General features: G+C 33.9%; 2 protein-coding genes and 1 long non-coding RNA gene across 6 annotated transcripts in view; 2 read left to right on the plus strand and 1 right to left on the minus strand.

Moving 5' to 3' along the window:
- LOC144981022 (ADP-ribosylation factor-related protein 1-like) overlaps positions 1-13,729 on the plus strand; it is a 14,461-nt gene extending 732 nt beyond the window's left edge. For 2 of the 4 annotated variants that reach the window (XM_078929093.1, XM_078929115.1), the window contains exons 2-8: positions 1,281-1,374; positions 3,640-3,727; positions 4,772-4,854; positions 5,946-6,027; positions 6,584-6,654; positions 6,945-7,045; positions 10,033-13,729. In XM_078929093.1, the coding sequence (XP_078785219.1) occupies positions 1,282-1,374; positions 3,640-3,727; positions 4,772-4,854; positions 5,946-6,027; positions 6,584-6,654; positions 6,945-7,045; positions 10,033-10,123 (609 nt within the window). In that variant the 5' untranslated portion in view covers position 1,281 and the 3' untranslated portion in view covers positions 10,124-13,729. Of the gene's footprint in view, positions 1-300; positions 524-1,280; positions 1,375-3,639; positions 3,728-4,771; positions 4,855-5,945; positions 6,028-6,583; positions 6,655-6,944; positions 7,046-10,032 lie in introns of those variants that run through there. The other 2 variants (XR_013646997.1, XM_078929106.1) reach the window with 2 other exon arrangements.
- Positions 7,132-8,597, plus strand: LOC144981039 (uncharacterized). Its single transcript, XR_013646998.1, has 2 exons — positions 7,132-7,791; positions 8,481-8,597. It is a non-coding gene; the product is annotated as an uncharacterized LOC144981039 (long non-coding RNA).
- A 7,883-nt stretch (positions 13,730-21,612) lies between the features above and the next one.
- Positions 21,613-24,000, minus strand: part of LOC144981044 (rho-associated protein kinase 2-like) — a 48,889-nt gene continuing 46,501 nt past the window's right edge. The window contains exon 34 of the mRNA XM_078929136.1: positions 21,613-23,777. Coding sequence (XP_078785262.1) covers positions 23,675-23,777 — 103 coding nt within the window. The 3' untranslated portion in view covers positions 21,613-23,674. The remainder of the gene's footprint in view (positions 23,778-24,000) is intronic.

The following is a 24,000-nucleotide window of genomic DNA, read 5'->3' on the forward strand; positions in this document are numbered from 1 at the left end:
ATCATTTCCAGATATATTGCCCATGAGATTCCACATTTTAAAATGGTGGCGTTTTTATACACCTCCACTGGAGGTGTACAAAAACGCACCGTTTTTATGCACCTCCGTTGGCGGTGATGGTAAAGTTGTTGCTGCATACGTCCATGGGGTTTAAATAGTTTTAGATTGTAGTTTAGCACGCTGCTTAGTGATTACCGATGTACAATGATAATAAATTAAAGAATAATAACAATAATTTTAAAAATCAAAAGTAAAACTTTAGAAAAAGAAACATGGCACACAAATACTGATCTCAAATAAATAAATAATTTTAGAAAATTAAAATCGAAGTTTTTTAAAAACATGATAAAAAGTTTTTGAAAAAAAAAAAGAAAGAAAATGAAGCAAACAAAAACAAATTAAATCCAAAAAAAAAAGAAAAAAAGTCAACATTGGGAATCAAACCCGGTACTTTCAAGGTTGGAGTCTGACAGCTTGTCCACTGCGCTACGGAGCCACCTGACTGGTCATCACATTTAATAAGGTCTTTCTAAAACATTATTTTACCTTCAATGCAACTTCTATCTTCTGGTTTTATATTTCGATTTTTTAAATTATTAATATTTTTATATAAATTTATTAACAAAGACATCCTACAGATGTCACAATATAACTTTCGCCATGTCCAAATGAAGAAACACAATATCGCTAATGAAATTGGGTGGAATGCGCATGCGTGACGGAGGTGTATAAAAACGATCCGTTAAGATACACCGTCAACGGAGGTGCATAAAAACACTACGTTTTAAAATATCAAACCAAGCAGAACACGTAAGATATTGTGAGTTAGAAGTTATTGAGGACTTAGTGGAAAATTTTAGTTGTGAGAGGAGTTGGAAGTTAAAACAATCAAAATTCATTCCCATTTGGGGCATCCTAACCTTCTTTGTATGAATTAGGATTATAATCATTAACATTATTATGTTTCATTGTCAAATACGAGAACAAGCTCAAGTACTATTAAGACAATGAGATGCACACCTTTCTGTGAATGCATGAGTGCAAGTAGAATTGTTTGTATGTACTCTAGTGGATAAACATTGGTGTGTGTGTGTATGTGTGCAAGTGCGTGTATGTATGCATGTGTTTGAGAATACAAATATGTTTGTGAGTTGGATGAGACTGCAGATGGCAGACTAATTATTTTTATAAAGTGTGTAGTCTAAAGACTGAAATCAATTGTTATTAAATGAATTTTTTTGGCTCATCTATCTTATCTTATTGTTTTCTACTTCTACAAGAATGTATTCCTTGCTATCTGGATTCTACAAGTACATGTTCCAGAGAGACCAGTTCTTTGTTCTCATTTTGGGATTGGACAATGCAGGCAAAACGGTAAAGATCAAAACTGTTCCTATTTTACTTATTGCTATGCTATACACCAATGGAAAACAATATATTGACTGAAGTGGCTGTGTGGGTAAGACATCGCACTGTTACCCATGATGTACCGGGTTAGAGCCATGCCACAATTTTTTTCCTTTTGGGCAAGATTATTAACCCCTAATTTGCTCACTTTGAACAACATACGAGGGCTCTTTCATAATTAACCGAAAAATGCCTGTAAAATCCGCGTTTTTTTATGCTATCAACAAAATTCTTGCACGTGTTCATACCTTGACTCGTCCTTCATTTCTCTACGTAACAGCCAAGTCTGTCGACACACTTCTGCCAACGCCGCACCATGGAATAGATACCCTCTCGGAAGAAATTTCCGTCAAGGTTTTGTAGCCATTTCCGCAGATGGTCAACAAGCTCTTCATCGACATCAAAGCGCTTTCCTGTCAGCTCACGTTTCAGTGGCCCAAAGAGGTGATAATCAGATGGTGCGAGGTCTGGACTGTGTGGTGGGTGTGGCAAAATCTCCCATCCATATTTCTCTAGCCAACCTTGCGTCACTCGTGCTGTGTGGGGTGTAGCGTTGTCGTGTTGCAAAATGACCCCGTTGGTCAACTGCCCTGGGCGCTTTCTGCGAATGGCCTCCCTAAGCTTATCAAGAGTTTGGCAGTACCTTGCAGCATTGATTGTTTCTCCAGATTGTAAGGTTTCGAACAGAATAACACCACGACTGTCCCAGAAAACAGTTCCCATTATTTTCTTTGCTGACCGCATGACTTTGAATTTCTTCGCGACAGGTGAGGATGGATGTTTCCATGTCATCGAATCTTGCTTTGTTTCTGGGGTGCATGGTGCAACCAAGTCTCATCACCGGTGACTATGCTGTCAAGAAAAGTCACATCGTACCCTAGAAAGTCTCCGCCGGCGTTGGCAGTATGCCCGTGAACCCTGCGTGAGCTCTTGCTTCTTCTCAAAAGTTCCCTGCAGATGTCCAATCTTTGTTCTTTATGATTGTCTGTCAATTGCTTAGGAACCCATCTTGCACTGACTTTTCTGTAGCCAAGTTCATCAAATACAATTCTATGGGCAGAAGTTTCCGAAATTTCAAGACTGCTTGCGATTTCATGAAGTTTCAACCTCCTGTCTTGACGAATAAGCTCATCAACTCGCTTCACATTGTCTTCTGACGTCGCAGTTATCGAACGCCCTCTCCCTTCCCTGTCTGTCAAGTCGGAATGGCCGGCTTCAAACAAATTACACCAGTGATAGACTTGTGTACGGCTTATAACATGCTCACCATATACACTCTGAAGTTCTTTATGAATTTCGGTAGGATTCAGACTTTTGGCGTTCAAAAAACGTATGACAGCTCTGATTTCCTCCTTTCACCAAGTTTCAAGGTGGGCCGCCATCTTTAAAATCGTCTAGAAATTCATTGTGCAAAATGATGCACTTCATAATTTCTGGGAATATCCGTAAGGAAATAAGGAATATCATGTCGTTTACAGAATTAAAAAATCTCCACTGGTTGCTGAGCAATGGGCATTTTTCGGTTATTTCTGAAAGAGCCCTCGTAGCTGATTCTTGCTTTTTTAAAATGGATTATCTATATTTCTTCACGGAATGCCAAGACGATGGCATCTCACGATGCAGCATGGAAGGGCGTAATCTTTAAAAAATCCTTAATAATATTAGATGCAAAACTACAGTACAATCTTCTCAATTGTGATTGCGTATTTTGCAAAGCAATATGCTTAATTTTGAAATTGCTGTTTCACTAAAAACCATCCAAATTAATTTGCGGATGAGCGTAATACACAAATACTTCATATTAAGGTAATTTTTGTATTTGTACCGAGTAGTCTTCATGTAATATAAGCAAGCATTCAAACAGAACAGGCCCAGGGGTGTAATGCCCAATGGTACACTGTGGATCGTAGATTGAATCTGACCATTGTATTCTTTATATTTGTTTTGAACTGTTTTTTGTTGAGGTTTTTTTTCTTATAAAAGTGACCACACAATAACCGACTTACTGATTTATTAATTTGACCTCATCACTATTCTGCTCAGCCATCAAAGTTTTATATAAAGAGAGTTCTACAGATGAAGCCAAAAATTGATTGTTTTATGATATTTTTTTTTAGTAGTTGTCAGGTCTGGTCTTTATCAAACTGGATCTTATTTCAATTTCGTCATTATTTTTACATGTTTTATGGATCTGCACACAACATTTATGTTTATTTTTTTTTTCAATTGCAGACGTTTTTGGAGCAAACAAAGACAAAATTCAACAAAAACTACCAGGGCATGAATTTGGCAAAAATTACGTCCACTGTTGGGCTAAATAGTAAGTTGCTGGGTGGGGTTCCTGACCTCCCATAGTGGGCAGGGAGGTACTTACTGTGTCTTCTATCTCCCTATATCTATTTTCCAACAGGCTTTGTCTTAGAATGAGATTACTTGGTTTTGTCCTGGCCCTGGCTGAGAGGGAAACAGTCAAATGTATAATTAGTTTTGGGAGATGATATTTTTTTCCCTTGTAAATCATCTCTCTTTTATACACTGTATTATGATTTATTGACATATTATATATGATTTGTAAACATTTGAGTGTATTCCTCTTAATTGGGACATGTGCTTGTGTCTGGATGAGACTTTTAGGTGATCTCAAACTAAGTACTTTGACGGTGTGCTCTTGGAATTTACATCTGCTCCCTATTTGAACCAATTCCCCTTTGTCTCACATTTTCTTTTGTGCTTTAATTGTAATTCTAGAACTTTATACTATCCCATTTTCTTCCTTTTTACTGGCGCTGATATGACCTTAATGTGTTTCAAGCACCGTAAAACCCTTAAAAACAAAACAAAAACAAATAGTAAGTTGTTAATTAGTCTTATTATTTCAAATTTCAAACATTTTCATTGGGGGCGGGGGGGAGGAGAGAAGAGAGAGAGAGAGAGAGAGAGAGAGAGAGAGAGAGAGAGAGAGAGAGAGAGAGAGAGAGAGAGAGAGAGAGAGAGAGAGAGAGAGAGAGAGAGAGAGAGAGAATATGAATTATTATTATTAATCTCTTTTCATCCATTAATCATATGATTTATTTATTTATTTATTTATTTATTTATTTATTTATTTATTTATTTATTTATTTATTTATTTATATCATTCAAGTTTTCTATGATACAGTGACACATCTTTTCTCCTTTTTTAGGAATTCCATTTATTGAATTGCCTTCAAAAATATATTTATACAAGCAAGAGATATAGTTGGTTGAAACAAAATTTCATTGCCAACGCTTTTTTTTAGCCAAGCTAACTCTATGAAACAACAGATGACATTTTGATAATATAATATTATGCATCATATAAGTATACATTCTTTGTATATTTCAGTTGGTAAAATTGACGTTAGTACCTCAAGGCTGAATTTCTGGGATTTGGGAGGTCAAGAAGAGTTACAATCATTATGGGACAAGGTAAATTAAATGAACATCTAATTATGACATTTTTCACATATCCTTTTTGCCTATAAGTGTTTCTTTGGATCCTTCGATTTGTCAAAATTTAGCTTGACATATTTCAAGTAGTGTTGTTTCAGAAAATGAATACAGTAAAAATATGATTCTGTGGGGTTTGAAAAAATAACATATAATTAATTATGATTATTCCACTTATTATTTGAAAGTGTAAGTTACTAATTTGTTTTAGAAGCAAGAAAAAAGGTTATAAGTTATACAGTACAGGCAAAACAGGCACACTGCCAAAATACTCCCTGGCACTTCATACGTCACATTGAGTTCTGACCTTTTGCATTTCTTTTGCATGTTTTCTTTGTTTATAGAGGCAGCCAAACAAATTAAATAAATATATTTCTATGCTTTAAAAAACTCACATATTGCTTAATTGAAAGATAAAAAATAAAATTGAGCTCTCTCATGAACAGAGTCCTTTTCTGTGAGCTTGCTTATAGCCCGATCATGCTTGTAGCTTATTGATGGAGATCATTGTATCTAAAATTTGAAAAAAAATATTTAAAAAAACCTTATAACTATAACCCTTACTTCCTTACATTGCATCATTGACTTGTTGGAAGAATGAGACATATGTTGAAAAATGAGTAAAGCTGTAAGTGGAGAAATAAAGGCATGTAGGCGAAATGAGACTTAAAGTCAGGGCTTTCAGAGAGACAAATTTGGTTTTAAAAAATTCAGATTCACGAGGATAATGGATGGAGCAGGCATTCCGGCTGAGGGTACTTTTGTGAATACCATTTTTTCATCTCCCTAATTGTTACCATATCAATGTGTATTGATTCTTGTCTGAACCAGCAGGCTAAGCTCTAATTCTTTGTCCTTGTGCTGTAACATACACTTTTCATCTTCACAAGCTGTTTTGATGGCTGTAAGGTAAGTCTTTTACATGAAAATGTTGGGTTTTGTTGTCTGGTTTCATTTATTTAATAGAGACTTTTGTTCTCGCTTACATTCTGAATTTTGAATTGCTTTTGTCAAGTCAGGACCAGACATTAAATAATATCCTCCATCAACTTTATTCCTTTGTCTCACAGTATTACATGGAGTCTCACGCTGTCATCTATATCGTTGACTCATCTGATCGAGATAGAATTGATGAATCTATGGCTGCTTTTGGTGGGTTTAGTCTATTAATCTTTTTCTAAAAACCTCAATCAGTACTTATCAAGACTTGATATGAGTGCTTACCGTTATGAAATTGTCTTTTGAAAATGTTTTTATGCACTTAACATTTATAATCTAATCCTGTAATTATGCACACGGCACCCATCCTGTCTGGATTAAGATCTTTTATATTTAGATTTTTCACTTGGAGCCAATGCTACAGCCTTGCCAGATCATGTCAGATCAACAAGTTTAAAATATTCCTTGTGATAATTTTATAGAATTGAAGAAAGCCTTTCATATGTCTTGGTTGACCTAACTGTGTTTGGAGAGGATGTGGTGTCAGCTCCAGGTGGAAAACTTCCTCACTAAATAATTATCCAGAAGAAGTACATCTTATCCAAATCAATTTCATTTATGTATAGACTAAAAATTCGATTCCTTTAGTCATGTGAGAAAATATTTCACCTCTAGATTAAAGTTCAAAACAAAAAGTCGTCGTAATATTTGAAATAAAGGTATTTTAAACATATTTTTAATGGCTGTTCACTTCTTTGTATTTCCACAGAGAAAATGATTCAAAATGAGCATTTAAGTGGAGTACCTTTGATGCTGTTGGCCAATAAACAGGATCTAGAGGTTAGTCAATGGATGATTTATTTCATATGCCCTTATTATGATTGAGAAATTTCCAATTGAAGAGTATAACACGGAAATAAGTTTTTAAATTATATTTTTTAATTATTTATTACAATTGATGGTAAAGTTCCATGAGCATTTATGCTCAAGTTTCTAAAAAGAAATTGTTACGACCCTATAGTAAAGGAAAATGTCATGTAAAAATACAAACAATTCTGATCATTTTAAATGTTAATTATGATTTTTTTCCTCTTCACATCAAATTCCACATTATTTTTTTTTCTTCATAGGGCTGCTTAAAAGTTAAAGAAATAAAGACTATATTCAATGAGCCTCTCCAGTCAATGGGTCAACGTGAGGCTTGGGTGCAAGGAGTATCAGCATTGAGAGGGTAAAATTGATCTGGCAGTATTTGTGTTAAATGTTTCCCCGTTTACTTTAGATAGGGTTTAAGTAAGTTTAAGTAGTAACATTAGGTAGTCCAAACTGCCCCGATAACGGGTTCTGGACGTAAAATGAGCTGATTTCCATCAAGTTCCCACTTAATCTTCACCACGTATTTTCATTGTAAATGCAATGATATATATATCAATAAAAAGATCAATCTTTGATCTTTCCAATGATATATTTGGTTTTAGCATGCACAAAAAAACTGACTTTGTGCTTTGATAACGAAAATAGTCACTTGAGCCGTTTTTTATCGCTCGCCGAAAAAAAAAATCATACCGCCTCAACGTAAATAGCCAGGCAAACTGCGCCGTTCGTTCAATCTCGCCCAAACTGGTTTCATAAGACACGTAAAAGAGGGCCGATTATTTGGTACCAAATAGTAGTAGTTCTTATTTTTGGTTTTGAAAATATCGCATTTTTTATAACTTTTCAAGGCTAATTTTCATTATGATCAAGTTCTATTTGGTATTTTTGGAAAGCCGTATTTTTCCTTTTTATAAATACGAAAACAACACTAAAAAATGTCCAACGGCGCAGAATGCTTAAACCGAAACAACGCATCACTTTATGAATGAAATCCTTTTTCCACCGGCCGGCAGCAGTATCAGACGTCTCCAATGGCTAACAAATAAATCTCGCCTGAATCAACGCTACCGTTCGAAATTTCTCGATACAAGGTTCTGACAGGTAAATAAATATATAATTCACTTATTAATATCATAAATTAAGAGGTATTAAGTTTAAATTTGTTTATTTTATTGTTTTATCCAACATCATCCTCAAACCCATCTTCTCAAAATGGCTGAACTCTGGGTCCGTCTCAGAAAATGAAGAGCCTATTTATTTCTGATTTTCAGAATAAGCTGTGATACAGTAATTTGCTTTCTTCAAGCATTATATTTATTAAATAAATTAATTTTGTGTTACTGGCAATTAATTTTAAGCCACAAGAACGATTTTTACAACCCTTACAAATATCTAAGAAAATCCAAGATGGCGGACATCGATGATAGTAGTGATAGACAGACCTGGAGGTAGAGAATTATTTTCCTTGGCTAGATTATATATTTCCATTTGTGAGTTGTTTACTACTTCACAATAATGTAAATAAATATGACTTATTCATTTTTTATAGTTGACTCTTTATAAACATTATTTTTTTTCTTTTCATTGACTTTAGAAGGATATTCTGTTTTGCTGAGATTTTTTTTTTTAATTTATGTTTTTTATTGGAGTGAGTTTTTTTTTAAAAGGAAGAAACAAAATTCCAAAAGTGAAAAAATAAGAGAATATCGGTTTAAATTTAAAATGTCCTCATTTTTCCTAAACATATGAAAAACATTAATTTTGCTTTTACTTTACTTTGTTTTAAACAGATGATGACCAGTACAGGTCCCTTAAAAGGACATTCCTGGCTGTGGGAAAGGGGAGACGGGCAACCTTACCATCCGTCCTGCATAGAATGATAAATAAACCTTGGTTTTAGCTATTAAGACATGTCTTGTTCCATTATTTTGAGAAAATAGCTTCTCGGCCACCACTGGGTCTGGGTACTTTTGTCCAAATTCTTAAACTTGGCAACCTTTTTCCTCTCTTGAGTTACTGATAATGATCTTACAGAACTTATATATCACACCATTCAGATAGAGCTTTAAAACCTGATTAATTTGATATATAATATGTCATCCTATGTCAACAAACAAAAAAGTTACGACAGTTTGAAGTTGCGTCTTTTTCGCATGTTTCGGCAACTTTTTGGAAACTGCTTTTCTGTGATTTTTCTGAACTTTGAAAAGTTATTGTGGTAAAACTATGCTAAATAGCCTTCCCAAAAAAATTGGGCTTATTCTATGCCATCATATTTGTAACCACAAGCGATTTTAGATCTGTATCTATAGTAATAATGATTTTGGGGTACCCCAAACTTGGGAAATTTAGTATTTTTAACTTTTCCCGTTTTCGGCCCAAAATCCATGATTTTCAAATTGCCATAACTTTTTTAGTTTTTGACCTAGGAAGACAAATCAAATATCATAGTAATCAGAATAAAAAGTTCTACAAGAAAAACATTGAATGGGTGTGTTTCTTGCAAAAAAAAATTCAGTTTGGACTACCTAGTAACATTACATTGACCAGCTTTTAAAGCTTAGGCCTGTCTGGCACACTAACGCTATGGTATAGCAATTCAGTTATGAGCTTACAACACATCAGGCTTTGTGCATGTGCAGTCATGTTAAGTGTTGCTGTGGATTGGGACCCGTTCTTAAGCACTTTTAGCAAATTAAGTGGACGATGGTGTATGATGTTGAATGTGCTTTGAAGATTACTAATTCTCTGTCCTTTCGTACCAATTGGATCCCAGGTTTTGACTCTTTGACACTGATATTTTTATTCTCTGTTGTAACTGGCACTTCTCCATACCCTATATTTCTTAGCATTATTTATATAAATACCGTCTTTTTCTGAATTTGAATTCAACCCTATATCGGAGCTATTCCATGTATTTTCTGTATGACTATATGTTTGTCTTGTTCCATACAGAGAGGAGTGCGTAGCTTAGTTGCTTGCTCTTTGAAAGTTTGTGGGCTTGGCAGAGCTGGCCTCATTGTGATCCCCTCATTAGTCGAGAAAAGTTCGAATGATAGCTATCAAGTTTGAAAACCTCATTTCCTGTGTGGCTGGATAGCTCAGTGACTAGCGCGACTACTCATTGACCTCTCCCTCTCTCAGCCAGGTGTTGAGTGTCTTATCAATTAGATTTGTTATTATTATTATTATTATTATTATTATTATTATTATTATTATTATTATTATTATTATTATTATTATCCCAGGTTTGGCTCCCTGACACTGATATTTTTATTCTCTTTTTTCATCTGTCACTTCTCCATCCCCTTTATTTCTCATCACTATTGTTCTTTCTAACAGAGATGGAGTCCAAGAAGGAATTGATTGGTTGGTGGAAGCCATCAGAAGGAATTCAGCAGCAAGACCACCACAACAGAAAGAAATTACATGACATCCCCTCATTCTTGCATTTTTTATTTATCTCGTCACCAAACCCCCAATTACAGGGCTTCTGACTCGGTGCAATACAAGTATATAATATCACATGACATGGAATAAACCTGTTGTGCACAGCTTGTCATCGCTCTTGTTTGACCAGTACATGAAGATACACATAGAAGCTAGATACTGGCTGTCACATCTCTTCTTAAGTATTATCTATATATAATATTCATTCCCTTTGTCATTTTAAAAGCTTTCTTAAGTATTTACAATAAATAAAAAAGCTGAAACCCTCTAATGAAATCAATCTGAAGAAATCAGTTTTGTCCCATATAAGACCTAATTGTGTCAATCATTCTTGTATCAGTCAATAGATAAAGTGGTTAGTCATAAGCGTCACACTGAACAAGTGTGTATGAAACGATGCCAGACAATGCAAGAAGAAAAAAAAAACATCCCCAAAAATCTATCTTCCTTGACTGATGGGAAGTGACATTAGGAAGAGCAAAATTTTAAAATGTGAATTTAACGATAAAGAAGAAAGCACAGCATGTTTTTCGTGCAGTTGAATGAAGTAGAAAAAATGAAGTAGATGTCATCTGGTCTTGGTTCTAATGCATCAGGCCCACCATTCATTTTGATGTACTTTATTTTTTTTAGCGCTTTTGTAAATAAATAATAATTAGGAAAATGAAATGTAACAATGTAACCTTTGACATGAACATGTCTTGCATTGGATTTTGTAATTCAAAACTGCAAGGGCTGATCAAATATGAATTGCCCTGACTATTAACGATTCAATCAATTTGTGTGAAATTTTCAGGAAAAGGTTATAAATTTCTTATAAGATTGCATGACAAAAAATAGGAACTTCTCATATGCACTTTTTACGTTACTGCACACCAAAGCACACAAACCAGAAATTCAGTAAAAAGTAAGTGTGCACAACGTCATGAGAATCAGAACATTCTCTCATCTTCTTCGTCTTTCAGCTTATCCTGCATTTTGCAGGCTTGCCATAATGAAGGCCACATCTCCATGTATCTCATAGCATCATCCTCTTACAGGCCCAGGTCTTTCATATCGTCCTTTACCCTATCCAACCATCTAGTCTTTGGGCATCCCTTTTTCCTGCTAATTGTATATCCAATATTTTTCTTCCCACGTACTACCTCTCTCATCTCCGAACCATTTCAATTTATCTTCTATCATCTTTATTGATACATTATTCACTTCAGTCAACCTTCAAATTTGTTCATTTCTCACTTTATCTTTTCGTGTCCAGCCCAGTGACCATCTCGACATCCTCATTTCTGCCACCTCAACTTCATCATCTTGTTTCTTAATTGTAGTCCATAAAACATTGTTGGTCTTACAACAGATGTATATATTTTCCCCTCCAGCTTTGCAGAAATTCGTTTGTGGGAACATTCTCACATAACCAGGACTATTCATATTTGATCAACTCTTGTATTATCACATTTAGGTATATTCCTTGTCATATTTGGACAGAAAAATTAGGATGTATGGATGTCGAGACGAGTGAAGAAATAATAGATAAGTACACAGGTCATGAATTACATATGGAGTAGTGTTCTCTTCTTAATGAGTGTTGTGTAAGTGGCAGATTGCAGTTAAAGTCATCATGATCGAGGGGAGCGATATTCATTTCTTAAAGAATGAATCCGTATTGAAAGCTATGTTCCCCTTTATAGGTGATTATTAGGGTAATTTTACAGTGTCTTTTACAGTGTTGGGAGGGTCATCTCTCATCTCATGTAGTTCCATATCTGAAGCAGACGTCGGAGGTCATCTTCCGCCAAGCTGATCTATCTCTTGCCAATTCTATTAAAGCAGCGCCACCTTTCTCAGCTTCATCTGTCCAAGTTCTTATCCCTTTCAAATACGTTATTCTTTGTCTTCCTCTTATTCTTTTTCCATTCATCTTTCCAGTCAAGGCGAGTATTTCCAAACCAGGGTGGCGGATAATGTGTCCTAAAAATTCCATTTGGCGTTTGATGATTTTTGTTATCAGTGATCTTTTTCTGTTTGCCATTTCTAAAATTTCTTCATTTCTTTTCCTTTCCATCCATGACACCCTCATCATTCTTCTGTAAAACCACATTTCCACTGCCTCCAGTCTTTTAACCATGGTCTTGTTTATGGTCCAGCTCTCACAACCATATAGCAGCACAGACAGTACATAGCAATCCAGGACTTTGATTTTTGTTTTCATGCTAATATTCCTGTTTTTCATAATTGTATGCAGCTGGTTGAATGCATTCTTCGCCATACCTATTCTTTTCTTTATTTCACAATCTGATTTTCCATTGGATGTTACATTGAAGCCTAAATATTTGAAACATTCAACTTGTTGTATTGTTTGTCCTCTGCTTGTTATTACACAGGCTGGTGGGTTATTATTTTTAGATACCGTCATACATTCTGTTTTAGATGTATTCAGTTCCAGTCCCATATTTTCACTACTCCTGACTACAACATCCAGTAATTCTTGTAGTTCATGTTCAGATTCTGCCAGTAGAACCGTATCATCTGCATACCTCAGATTTGTTACATTCTTTCCTCCAATACACACCCCCTTCTTATGTTCGATATCTCTTAATATCATTTCACTATAGAGGTTGAATAAATCTGGAGACAAAACACACCCCTGCCTAACTCCTCTTCTAATAGGTGTAAAACTGCTTAGTTCGTTGTCAACACGCATTGCTGCTTCTTGTTCCAGTACAAATTCCGTAATATTCTTAAATCTTTACCATCAATGTCCAAGGATGATAGAATTTTGAATAGTTTTTCGTGTTGTACTTTATCAAAGGCTTTTGAATAGTCGATGAAACACATATACAGATCTTTATTTACTTCAATACATCTTTCCATCAGCATTGATAATGTGAATATTCCATTTCTGGTACCCTTGTCCTCAACAAAACCAAATTGCATCTCCCCAATTTCAGGTCGTATTTTATTTCTTATTCTTAGTAAAATTATCTTCAAAAGAATTTTTGTGAGGTGGCTCATTAGGCTAATAGTTCTGTGTTGTTCACAATCAACTGCCCCTGGCTTTTTTGGTAGTGCTATAAAAATGGATCGTTTCATATCAGTTGGCATTTTTCCTGTGTCATACACTTGATTTAGAAGGTTTGTGATGAATTCAATCCCCCATTCACCCAGGCCAGTCAAGGCTTCAATTGTTATGGCATCAGGGAGGGTCATCTAGTTGGACATAATAATAATACCCACAATAGTAGAGGAGAGAAAGTAGTAATATAGAATATTTAGTTATTTAGAGCCCTACTGAGAGTTGAGCTTGATTCCTTACTAGGACGTTAAGGAATTAATTGTTACATGCTACCCTCTGAGCAGGATGCTATTTTGTCACATAGGCCAACCAGTATATCCAATATTAGACATGACTACTCAATTATTGGGTGGACAGATGTGCCACATAAGAATCTGTCAGCTTCTCATCTGATTTCATAATATACCTTCATTTACCCTCCCATGTTACCCACTAAGAGGTATAAAATGGATGATAGTAAACACATTCCAAATTGGTGTTGGAAAACCAAATAAAATATGATGTTGTGATTATGAATTTGATTTTATTTCCTTGTTTTTAATACTCCATATTGTTTTGTTTTTGTTTGTTTTGTTTTTAAGGGTTTTACGGCGCTTGCAACACATTTAGGTCATATCAGCGCCAGCAAAAAGGAAGAAAATGGATAGTAAAAAGTTCTAGAATTACAATTAAAGCACCCAAGAAAAGGTAAGACAAAGGGGAACTGGGAACAAATAGGGATCAGATGTAGATTCCAAGAGCATACCACCAATGTACTTAGTTTGAGATCACCTATAAGTCTCATCCGGACACAAGCACAAGATCCAACAGAGAGGAACACACTCAAATGCTTACATTATACACTAAAAATAACAAATATAATAATACATAACAGAGAGATGATTTACAAGGAAAAAAATATCATCTCCCAAAACAATAACTTTGCATTTGACTGTTTCCCTCCCAGGCAAGACTCTAACCAGGGCCAGGACAAAATCAAGTAACCTCATTTCAAGACAAAGACAGAAAGCATGTTGGAAAACAGATATAAGGGGATAGAAGACACAGTATGGACCTCCCTGCCCGCTATGGGAGGTCAGGATCCCCACCCAGCCATATTGTTTTCTTTATTAGTTGTAATCAGCAGAGGAGCTCGGGTATGAAGGTGTATGAAGAAGTTAAAGCTAAGAGTGCTTATGGACTGAAACACCTGTTCGAATAGGGGGTGGGGAGTTGAGAGTTCTCAGTTAAACATATCTAAAGTCTTTCCAATATTCCATCACTCGTGGTGCATCAAGTTGGTTTGCTCCCTTTGAGATTCTATAAATAGGTCTTTGTGATTTCTCTCCCCCCTCTAATATATTGTCCCTTCTATATGACTTTGTGTGTGGGTATGTGTGTTTCAGTGTGATAATTTTGATTTGCCTGGGACATGATTGGGGGTAACAGTTGGTAGAGGACTGGCTTCATATGTAAAGGAACAAAGATCTATCTTGGGTGAAGTTTAGATTTTCAATCAAATGTTTACAAGATATAATCAAAACAAAAAATATAACTATCAGTACAAAACATGATTTACCAGTGGCGTAGGGCCTTAAAGGCTATTAAGGCTAAGCCACAGGTCGTTATTGTCTTGATAATGTGTAAGAATTTAACAATAAAAAGTCACACTTTTAATTTTCTGTTTCACAAACAATGAAATTCATTTTTGACCTGGTGTTAAAAAACCCTTACAGAGCTTCAAAACTTGAACCAATCACACCGCTTTGAATTTAGTACAGCTCGAGTCGTACTCGCGCCACTGACCAATCAGTACAGTGCGTGGCTTTAAAGGTTGAGAAGGCTAAAACCAGGGGATACATTTCACGCTTGCCCCGTGCTATGACTGGGCATGAAGAGGCATCTTGACTTTGAACTGAGTCATTGTGGCTTTGTTTGTTTGTTTTTGTTTTTAAGGGTTTTACGGCGCTTGCAACACATTAAGGTCATATCAGCGCCAGTAAAAAGGAAGAAAATGGAATAGTAAAAAGTTCTAGAATGACAATTAAAGCACAAAAGAAAAGGTAAGACAAAGGGGAATTGGTTGAAATAGGGAACAGATGTGGATTCCAAGAGCACACCGTCAAAGTAATTAGTTTGAGATCACCTAAAAGTCTCATCCAGACACAAGCACAGGTCCCAACTAAGAGGAATACACTCAAATGTTTACCAATCATATAATAAACTAAACATAAAACAATGCGTAACAGAGAGATGATTTACAAGGAAAAAAAATATCTCCCAAAACTATAACTAGACATTCAACTGTTTCCCTCCCAGCCAAGGAACTCCGGCAAGGATCAGGACAAAACTAAGTAATCTCATTCCAAGACAATGACAGGAAGCAATTGGAAAACGGGTATGGGGGGATAGAAGACACAGCATGTACCTCCCTGCCCACTATGGGAGGTCAGTATCCCCACCCAGTGTTGGCTCTGGGACCTCTTATAAAGTGCTTTAACACTTCACTGGATATTGCGCAATATAGATGCTTAAGTTTTTAAAACATTTTAACTGAAGAAAGAATTCCACAAAATTATTGACATGATATTAACATGAAACAGGTTTATTAATGGAATAGTATTAATAATTATCATGTTATAATTATTATAGTAATAGTAATAGTAATGACAATGATTGGAGAATTCTGAAGAAAACAAGAAATGAAGACAATGGATAGAAGGAATGCCAAGGGAGAAAGAGAATGAATATAATAGTAATTTTAATTGTTGCTTTCTAGGCAGGGCTCTATTATAGCCGTGTTTTTGGATAGTAATAATTTTGTACAAACAAATGTAAATAACCTATTTACACTTTAAATTGAATGGAAGATAAAAACAAATAATCTCCCAAAACAGAGGACGACTTATTCGTATTTGACAAAACATGTAACAACTCAATAGTGTAACGATAAAATATAAAGATATTTTCATTGTAGTAAATAGTGGATTATACTATAGTAACTATAAAGGGGAAAAGAAGATATGAAATACTCTTATAACACATATTGAATTTTCACTAATAAATACCTTCATAGAATGGTATATCATTCCACAACCAAGAATTATTTTATTACAACTTTACACAGCTGAACAGCAGGTTCCAAGACAAAAGATAAAAAACAGATATGATATCAAGGAAAATAATGAGAGAAAGAGATAAAAAGACTTTATCAAAGAAAAGTTAGGAGAAAATTATTTTTAAATTTATGGAAAAGAAAGAATGGTACTTAAAAGGAATTAAATACACATGAAAAGTGCAGGTCACATACATCTGCCATGATAGATATGTTGCATTCCATATTACCACAATGATTTACCATATAGGTAAGTATTCAAAAAGCTTATGTGGCTTATGTACCCGCTTTGATTGAGCACTTTGTATAACGTGACAAATATTGGTTGATAAACTTGATTAACATAACAACATATTACATGCCCGGAGTAATTTTTGGGAAAAATCTTCCGACATTTAGCAACGTATCACATAATATAATATTTGAAACCCTTTTGAGTATTCACATTCCCATGCAAAACGAAACAGCAAACATATTTGTACAAATTATCACTTAAACATGAATGAAAAAGAAAGTGAATACACACTAATGTAACAAAAAGAAAATAATCACAGTCAGTATGTTAACATCCAAACTGAAAATGAACACAATTACACTGACAAATCCGTCCATTGTTTCTTACGCTGATGTTTCCATATAGTATAAAAAATTATTTCATACTATAAAATGATGTATTATTCAGCAGGTTTCACATCATGGGTATAACTATTATATACATACAACCTTAGCATCAATTACATTAGCAAAACATTTACAACCGTTATCTTTCATTTTTAAAGAGTTTTACGTCCCTTGTTTGTTTGTTTGTTTTTAAGGGTTTTACGGCGCTTGCAACACATTTAGGTTATATCAGCGCCAGTAAAAAGGAAGAAAATGGGAAAGTAAAAAGTTCTAGAATTACAATTAAAGCATCCAAGAAAAAGTAAGACAAAGGGGAACTGAGAACAAATAGGGATCAGATGCAGATTCCAAGAGCAAACCATCAATGTACTTAGTTTTGAGATCATCTATAAGTCTCATCCGGACACAAGCACAAAATCCAACAAAGAGGAATACACTCAAATGCTTACATTATACATTAAAAATAACAAACATAATAATACATAACAGAGAGATGATTTACAAGGAAAAAAATATCATCTCCCAAAACTATATGCATTTGACTGTTTCCCTCCCAGCCAGGACTCCGACCAGGGCCAGGACAAAACCAAGTAATCTCATTCCAAGACAAAGACAGAAAGCATGTTGGAAAACAGATATAAGGAGATAGAAGATACAGTATGTACCCCCCTGCCCACTATGGAAGGTCAGGAACCCCACCCAGTTGCAACAAATTAAGGTCATATCAGCACCAGTAAAAAGGAAGAAAATGGGATAGTTAAAAGTTCTAGAATTACAATTAAAGCACCAAAGAAAAGGTAAGGCAAAGGGGAATTGGTTCAAATAGGTAACAGATGTAGATTCCAAGAGCACACTATCAAAGTACTTGGTTTGAGATCACCTAAAAGTCTCATCCATACACAAGCACAGGTCCCCACTAAGAGGAATACAATCAAACGTTTACAAATCATATATAATACGTAAACAAAACATAATACAGTGCATAACAGAGATGATTTACATGGAAAAAAATATCATCTCCCAAAACTAACTATACATTTGACTGTTTCCCTCCCAGCCAGGGTATCTGGTCAGGACCAGGACAAAGCCAAGTAATCTTATTCCAAGACAAAGACAGAAAGCATGTTGGAAAACATATATAGGGGGATAGAAGCCACAGTATGTACCTCCCTGCTCACTATGGGAGGTCAGGAACCCCACCCAGGCAACACATTTAGATCATTTCAGCGCCAGTAAAAAGGAAGGAAATAGGATAGTCAAAAAAGTTATAGATTTATAATTGAAATTACACAAGAAAAAGTAAGATGAAGGGGAAGGGTTCCAGAACAAGCACAAGTCCCAACAAAGAGGAATACACTCAAATGTTTACGAACCAAAATATAATTAAAAGGTAAAAAATATCAGCTCCCACTCCCAAAACTAATACTATACATTGGATTGTTTCCCTCCCAGTCTATGGTTACGCCCAGGGCTAGACCAAAACTAAGCAATCTTGTTCCAAGACAAAGACGAAAGTAACTTGGAAAACAGATATATAAGGGGATAGAAGACACAGCGTGACCTCCTCTTTACGTTTTCATTTCACTCATTTTAAGGAGTAAAACAAATTTAGAAAGACAAATTGGCTGAAAATGTTCTGCGCTGTAAAGTTCGATGTAAAATAATCCAAACTATGGAGAGAAAAAATTAATATATAACTTTAAATACAGTTGTATTAGATTCAGTACTCAAGCATTTTGGGAAGACGATTTAAGACTGGAATATTTAGAGCTAGTCTTGCCCCTTTGAAACAATTACCTGCTTTTATAATTTTAACTCAATAACAATAACAACAACAACAAAAATCAACAGCAATCACAATAGCAATAATAATAATAATAATATTAATAACAAAAATAATAATGATATTAATAATAATCATAATAATAAAAAATAATCATAAACATTATGCGTCTCTGAGTACAGGTCATTATACTATTAGTAACACCAAAACAATAAGTCATTGAAATAGTATATGACAAGAGATATTTTGATCTTTGGGCAAATCTGATATATTATGATGAATGATTGGGAGGAAGGCAGCTGAAAACTATTTGGCTAAGTTCTGGAAGAGATTAGGTTTGGGTGGGGGGTGGGGGGCAGGTTAAGTAATAACAACTTTTAAAATTTTCTTTATCACCAATGAGAATTCTATGTCACAAAACTATTATGAATGAAATCTAATCTTTAAAATTTCTTTCTCTTATATATCTTATATATATATATATATATATATATATATAATATATATATATATATATAATATATATATATATATATATATATATATATATATATATATATATATATATATATTTAGTTCTTTTTGATTCCTAGTATGAAAGTTGCACTTAATTAATTTTCTTTGCCAATGGCAGAATGTTAGTTTTGCAAGAAACTCAAAGAGCAAGGTAAAAAGATTTGCCAGTTTCAGCTGCTTGTCCTTGCCTTTTAAAAGGATCACATGGCGCCAGGTAGAACCAACATTACGATTAATTATCAGCCAGTATCATTTAGACATAACACTTTGGTTTCAGAGAATAAAAGAAAACAAAGGAGAAAAACCAGGGGGAAAAAATGAAGGAAAAAAAAGTACAAATGTGTTAACATTAAAATTAAGAAGCAAACGACATTCGTTCTCTAAAATCACATTACAAGTTATTATGTACAAAGAATATTTTTGGAATGAAAGAGTTGTGATTACACACATTTTTATGTAGGTACTTTACAACAATGTAAGGGGTGTAGCATTAAATGCTGTTATTAAACACATTTTCGTACTAATAGTAACAACAATAATAATGACGATGATGGTGATGATAATGCTGCAGTTAATGAAGACGATGATAAAAAGCTTGAAAGTAGTAGTATGAATAATCTTCCACAAATGGAGAAAATAGAAATATCTCAAGCAACCGAAATAATTTTTAAAAAATATAAATAAATGTGAAGTGAAAAAAAAAAACTTCCAATCAATTCACAGTACAACATGGACTACATGGTTTTGTTAGGAAGATGAAGTATATACGATGAATAGAGAAAAAGGGGGAAAAGCACCATGATGTTTTTTTTTATACTGTACAGTGTAGGACCATTCTATTTGACTGCCCAACAAGAATATTGTATAAAAATGAACACTCTTCAAAAGACCTGAGACAGTGTAGAATAAATATGCCCCACTTAATCAGTGAATTATACTTTAAGAAACAAAATAAGAAAGCAAAATAAATATGAGTGATAATAAATTTGTTTAAATACAAGAGGTGTGCATTATACCTGCATTAATGAAAGTCAAACAAAAGGGGTTGCGAAATACTGTAAACGTGAATGCTCTTTCATACAAAAATAAACAAAAATAAATTAGGCACTGCTTGTCTGCATTTATGGACTTGTGAATTCGACTAATTCATTATATGGAATAATTTTAACATATTCTCATTGTCATTAAGAAAATAAATAAGGAAAGGGAAAGCAATGGATCCGTCCTATTTTCTTTTTTATTCCCCTTTTAACCTTAGAGGCGTGTCCTCCAATAAGGTATAATGAAAATGTTTTGCTTGAATGTCAAAGGAAAAAATAAAGATAAATATTTAATTGTAAGCCTCAATTTATTAGATGAAGACAGATAATCAGATACTGTGGATGTTGATAAAGGGGAAACCTGAAACGTCCATAGATCTCTCTTCGTCTAATAAATTGAAGCTTACAATTCAATACTTATCCTTATTTTTTCCTCCAATACGGTAGGACTTAGGGAATGAGTTCGACATCAACAAGAAACAGTTTTAAATGAGATAAATGGTCTCAGAACCAAGAACCAAACTGTTATCCACTTTTCATCTTACCATAAGCTATCTAGTTTTCAGTAAGAAAAGATAGGCATGGAATTACTCATCTCTTTTCCAAAAGCATTGCTTTGCATCTCTATTTGGTTTGTTATGTTATTTTTATTATTAGAAAGGGTATAAGGTTTTTAATAATAAAACTTCAATCAACTATCAAAACCATTAGATCCTAATCACTTTAAATGGTTGAGATAGTTTTCAATATATAATTCTTAGAAAAAATATTGTCAATTATACATTAAGCACAAGAAGGGTATGAAATTGCCATAGATTACCTGTACATAAGTATATTTTCCCCACAATTACTTAAATAAAAATTAAGTTTAATGAAATGAGTGCACGATTAACCACGGTATTTATAGTTTCTTACCAAGATCCTATCCATATTAATCTTTCAAAAATAATAGATACGATTTTGATGAATAAAGTGCAATGCATGTGTATGTCCAGTTCTGATAATTCATTCCCAGACAGAATTTCAATCAACCTCAAGTGATTCACATGTAAATAACCAACAAACATTATGTACAAAATTATATGTTTGTAAGGCTGAAGCATTTGGTCATTTTTGATACAAAAAGACAAAGAATCATCGAAATAACGGAGTTTACAACAGCTTCTCTGACTTGAATGAGAAATTTCTTTGTTAAAAACTAAGAGAATGGCACCCAAAGCAGGAATATCTTCTAAAAGTAAAAAAAAAAAATAAAGTTTGGTCCTAATAACGACATTGTCCACATTTTTAGAATGTTTGCAGGGCTAATACTTCTCTATTCTGTTGGTGCCTGTCTTTCTCCTTGTTTTTTTTGTTTTGTTTTTTTTTTTTTTTGGGGGGGGGGGGGGGGGGGGGTTCTCTATCATTATTACTTCAGTCAGAGAAAGTGATCAAAAATAGATCTTTTTATAGTAATTCAAAATGACGCAATTCCATTGTGTTTTTGTGTCAAATACAACTTTTTCATAGCCTCTTTTTTTATCTTAGAATTCATATCTATTTGATCAACAACTCTCATTAGAATTCTATTCTGTGAGGACTACTATGACTTTCTTAACTCATAATCTCATTTGTGATTACCCTTATTGAATCCTAAATTATATCTACTTTTCAATTCAAAGACAATTCGCCTAATGAATATCCTAACAAGTCGGATTTAATCAACAATGACTGTAAACTTCCTGACATTCCCTCCCCCACTCCCCCTTTCCGATTTGCAACATAGAGACACAGTGAATCATTGGTATGATTTCAGCTTGGGCATATTCCCTGAAAAGTTTTCAATCTCATTATTCCAATGGAGAAAATAGTAATAATAACAATAATAATAATAATAATAATAATAATAATAATAATAATAATAGAAAAAAATTAAAATAATAATAATGATGATGATGATGAAATAAAAATAATAATAATAATAATAATAATAATAATGATGAATGATGATGATGAAAATAATAATAATAATAATAATAATAATAATAATAATAATAATAATAATAATAATAATATAATAATAATAATAATCCTCCCAACTACAATTACATTTCACTAAATTTCAACTCTTTCCCTCCTAGGAAGTTAACAACCATGATTTAAACATGATAAAAGGACAATTTAAATGACTCAAAATGTTTCCAACTTTCTAGATAAGCGAATAAACATTCCTAAAAAAAAACAACTGATTCGTTTTGAAAACCTGACTATGAAACAGGAAAAGAAATTGAAAAAGGTAAAGGCAGCATGGTAAGAGCGGACAGAGAAAGAAAAGTAAACTTGCGAAGAACTGAGTCCTGATCATTGGTGACAAATTATCTCTGTAACCTGGATAAAAGCAATGATTTAGTTGGTCTGTGTATGTTTCAAAAAATTGATGGCACAGGTAAAAGGCAACAGAAAATGAAAGAAGCATTTTGTGAATAGTGTATGAAAGCGATGACAATAACATTTGATGGATGAAAAAAAATGACAATGGTGATTGATAATGTGGACAATGGTATCAGGGTCAAGATGAGATTGTTAGCAATATTTAGTAAAATCAAGAAATGTTATGACAGGAATGAATATTAAGTTAACACTCAAACATTCCAATCATTTCACTAAAGGATTTGAAATCAGACAAAACATAGCCATCATAGAGAATTTTAGTCTTCCATTTACTTGTCAATGTATGAAATAGTACTCCATTTGAGGCCAAGAAAGAACCAATAATAAAAACTGATAAAACAGGACTAAAAAAAAAAACAAACAGAACTACATAATTCAAAAAAACTTATTGTGATATTGAATACTAAATGCTGATTAAATAACACAGAGAACAACTTACCCATGCTTTAATTCATTCAACAAAATTAGTAAGCCTCTGTTGATTGCCCTCGTAAGACCAAAAACTATACAAAATTACCACACTTTGATATCAAACATAAAATGAGGTTTCCCAGAATTTATACAGATCAAACATGTTCAGTGCATGCAATCAAACCATTCATTAAGTCATTCAACATATTCATCACGTCTTGGTTCATCCTTAAAAAATGAAAACAAAATCAACAAAATACAGATTTTTAGCACACATTTAACAAGAACATCAAATCAACGATTGCCTCCATCTTTCAAATTTACCACAACTACATCCCAAGGATCCATTCTATGCTGTCACTGTTCTTAAAAGTAACCAATGCATACTATGACACCAAATAATAGATTTTGGTGATGAGTAGGTTATTAACACAAACAAACTTAAATTATCAAGATATGTATGGGATTGGGGAATATATGGGTAGGTATGTACGGTGTGCATTAGTCATGATCGTGTGGCTGCTGAGATACCAATCCATAAGGCATGATAAAATCCAGCACTACAATTATGAGTTCCTTGAGTTAGAGGGCAATGTAGATGTTTTACCACCTTGAGGCCCTCGTTGTTGAGGACCAAAGGAAGAATATTGCTTGGTTCCACGCAGAGTCCTGTACAGAGAGAGAGAAAATTATGTAAATCATATAGAGTATCCTGTGAAATCAAAATAACTTTATAACACATGGCCTTGACAGTGAACATTTCTGAAAACAAAAGTTGTTTATATTTTCTTTCTATATGAAACTTTTTGTGAATCTACTCAAACATATAAAAGATTTAACACTATTAGCAAAAATAAATGTCCAAAGCATGCAAACATATACATACACTCAC

The sequence above is a fragment of the Berghia stephanieae genome, chromosome 1 (assembly GCF_034508935.2).
Source record: "Berghia stephanieae isolate SIO BIC M18660-M18661 chromosome 1, UCSD_Bste_1.3, whole genome shotgun sequence".
Lineage (NCBI taxonomy): Eukaryota > Metazoa > Mollusca > Gastropoda > Nudibranchia > Aeolidiidae > Berghia > Berghia stephanieae.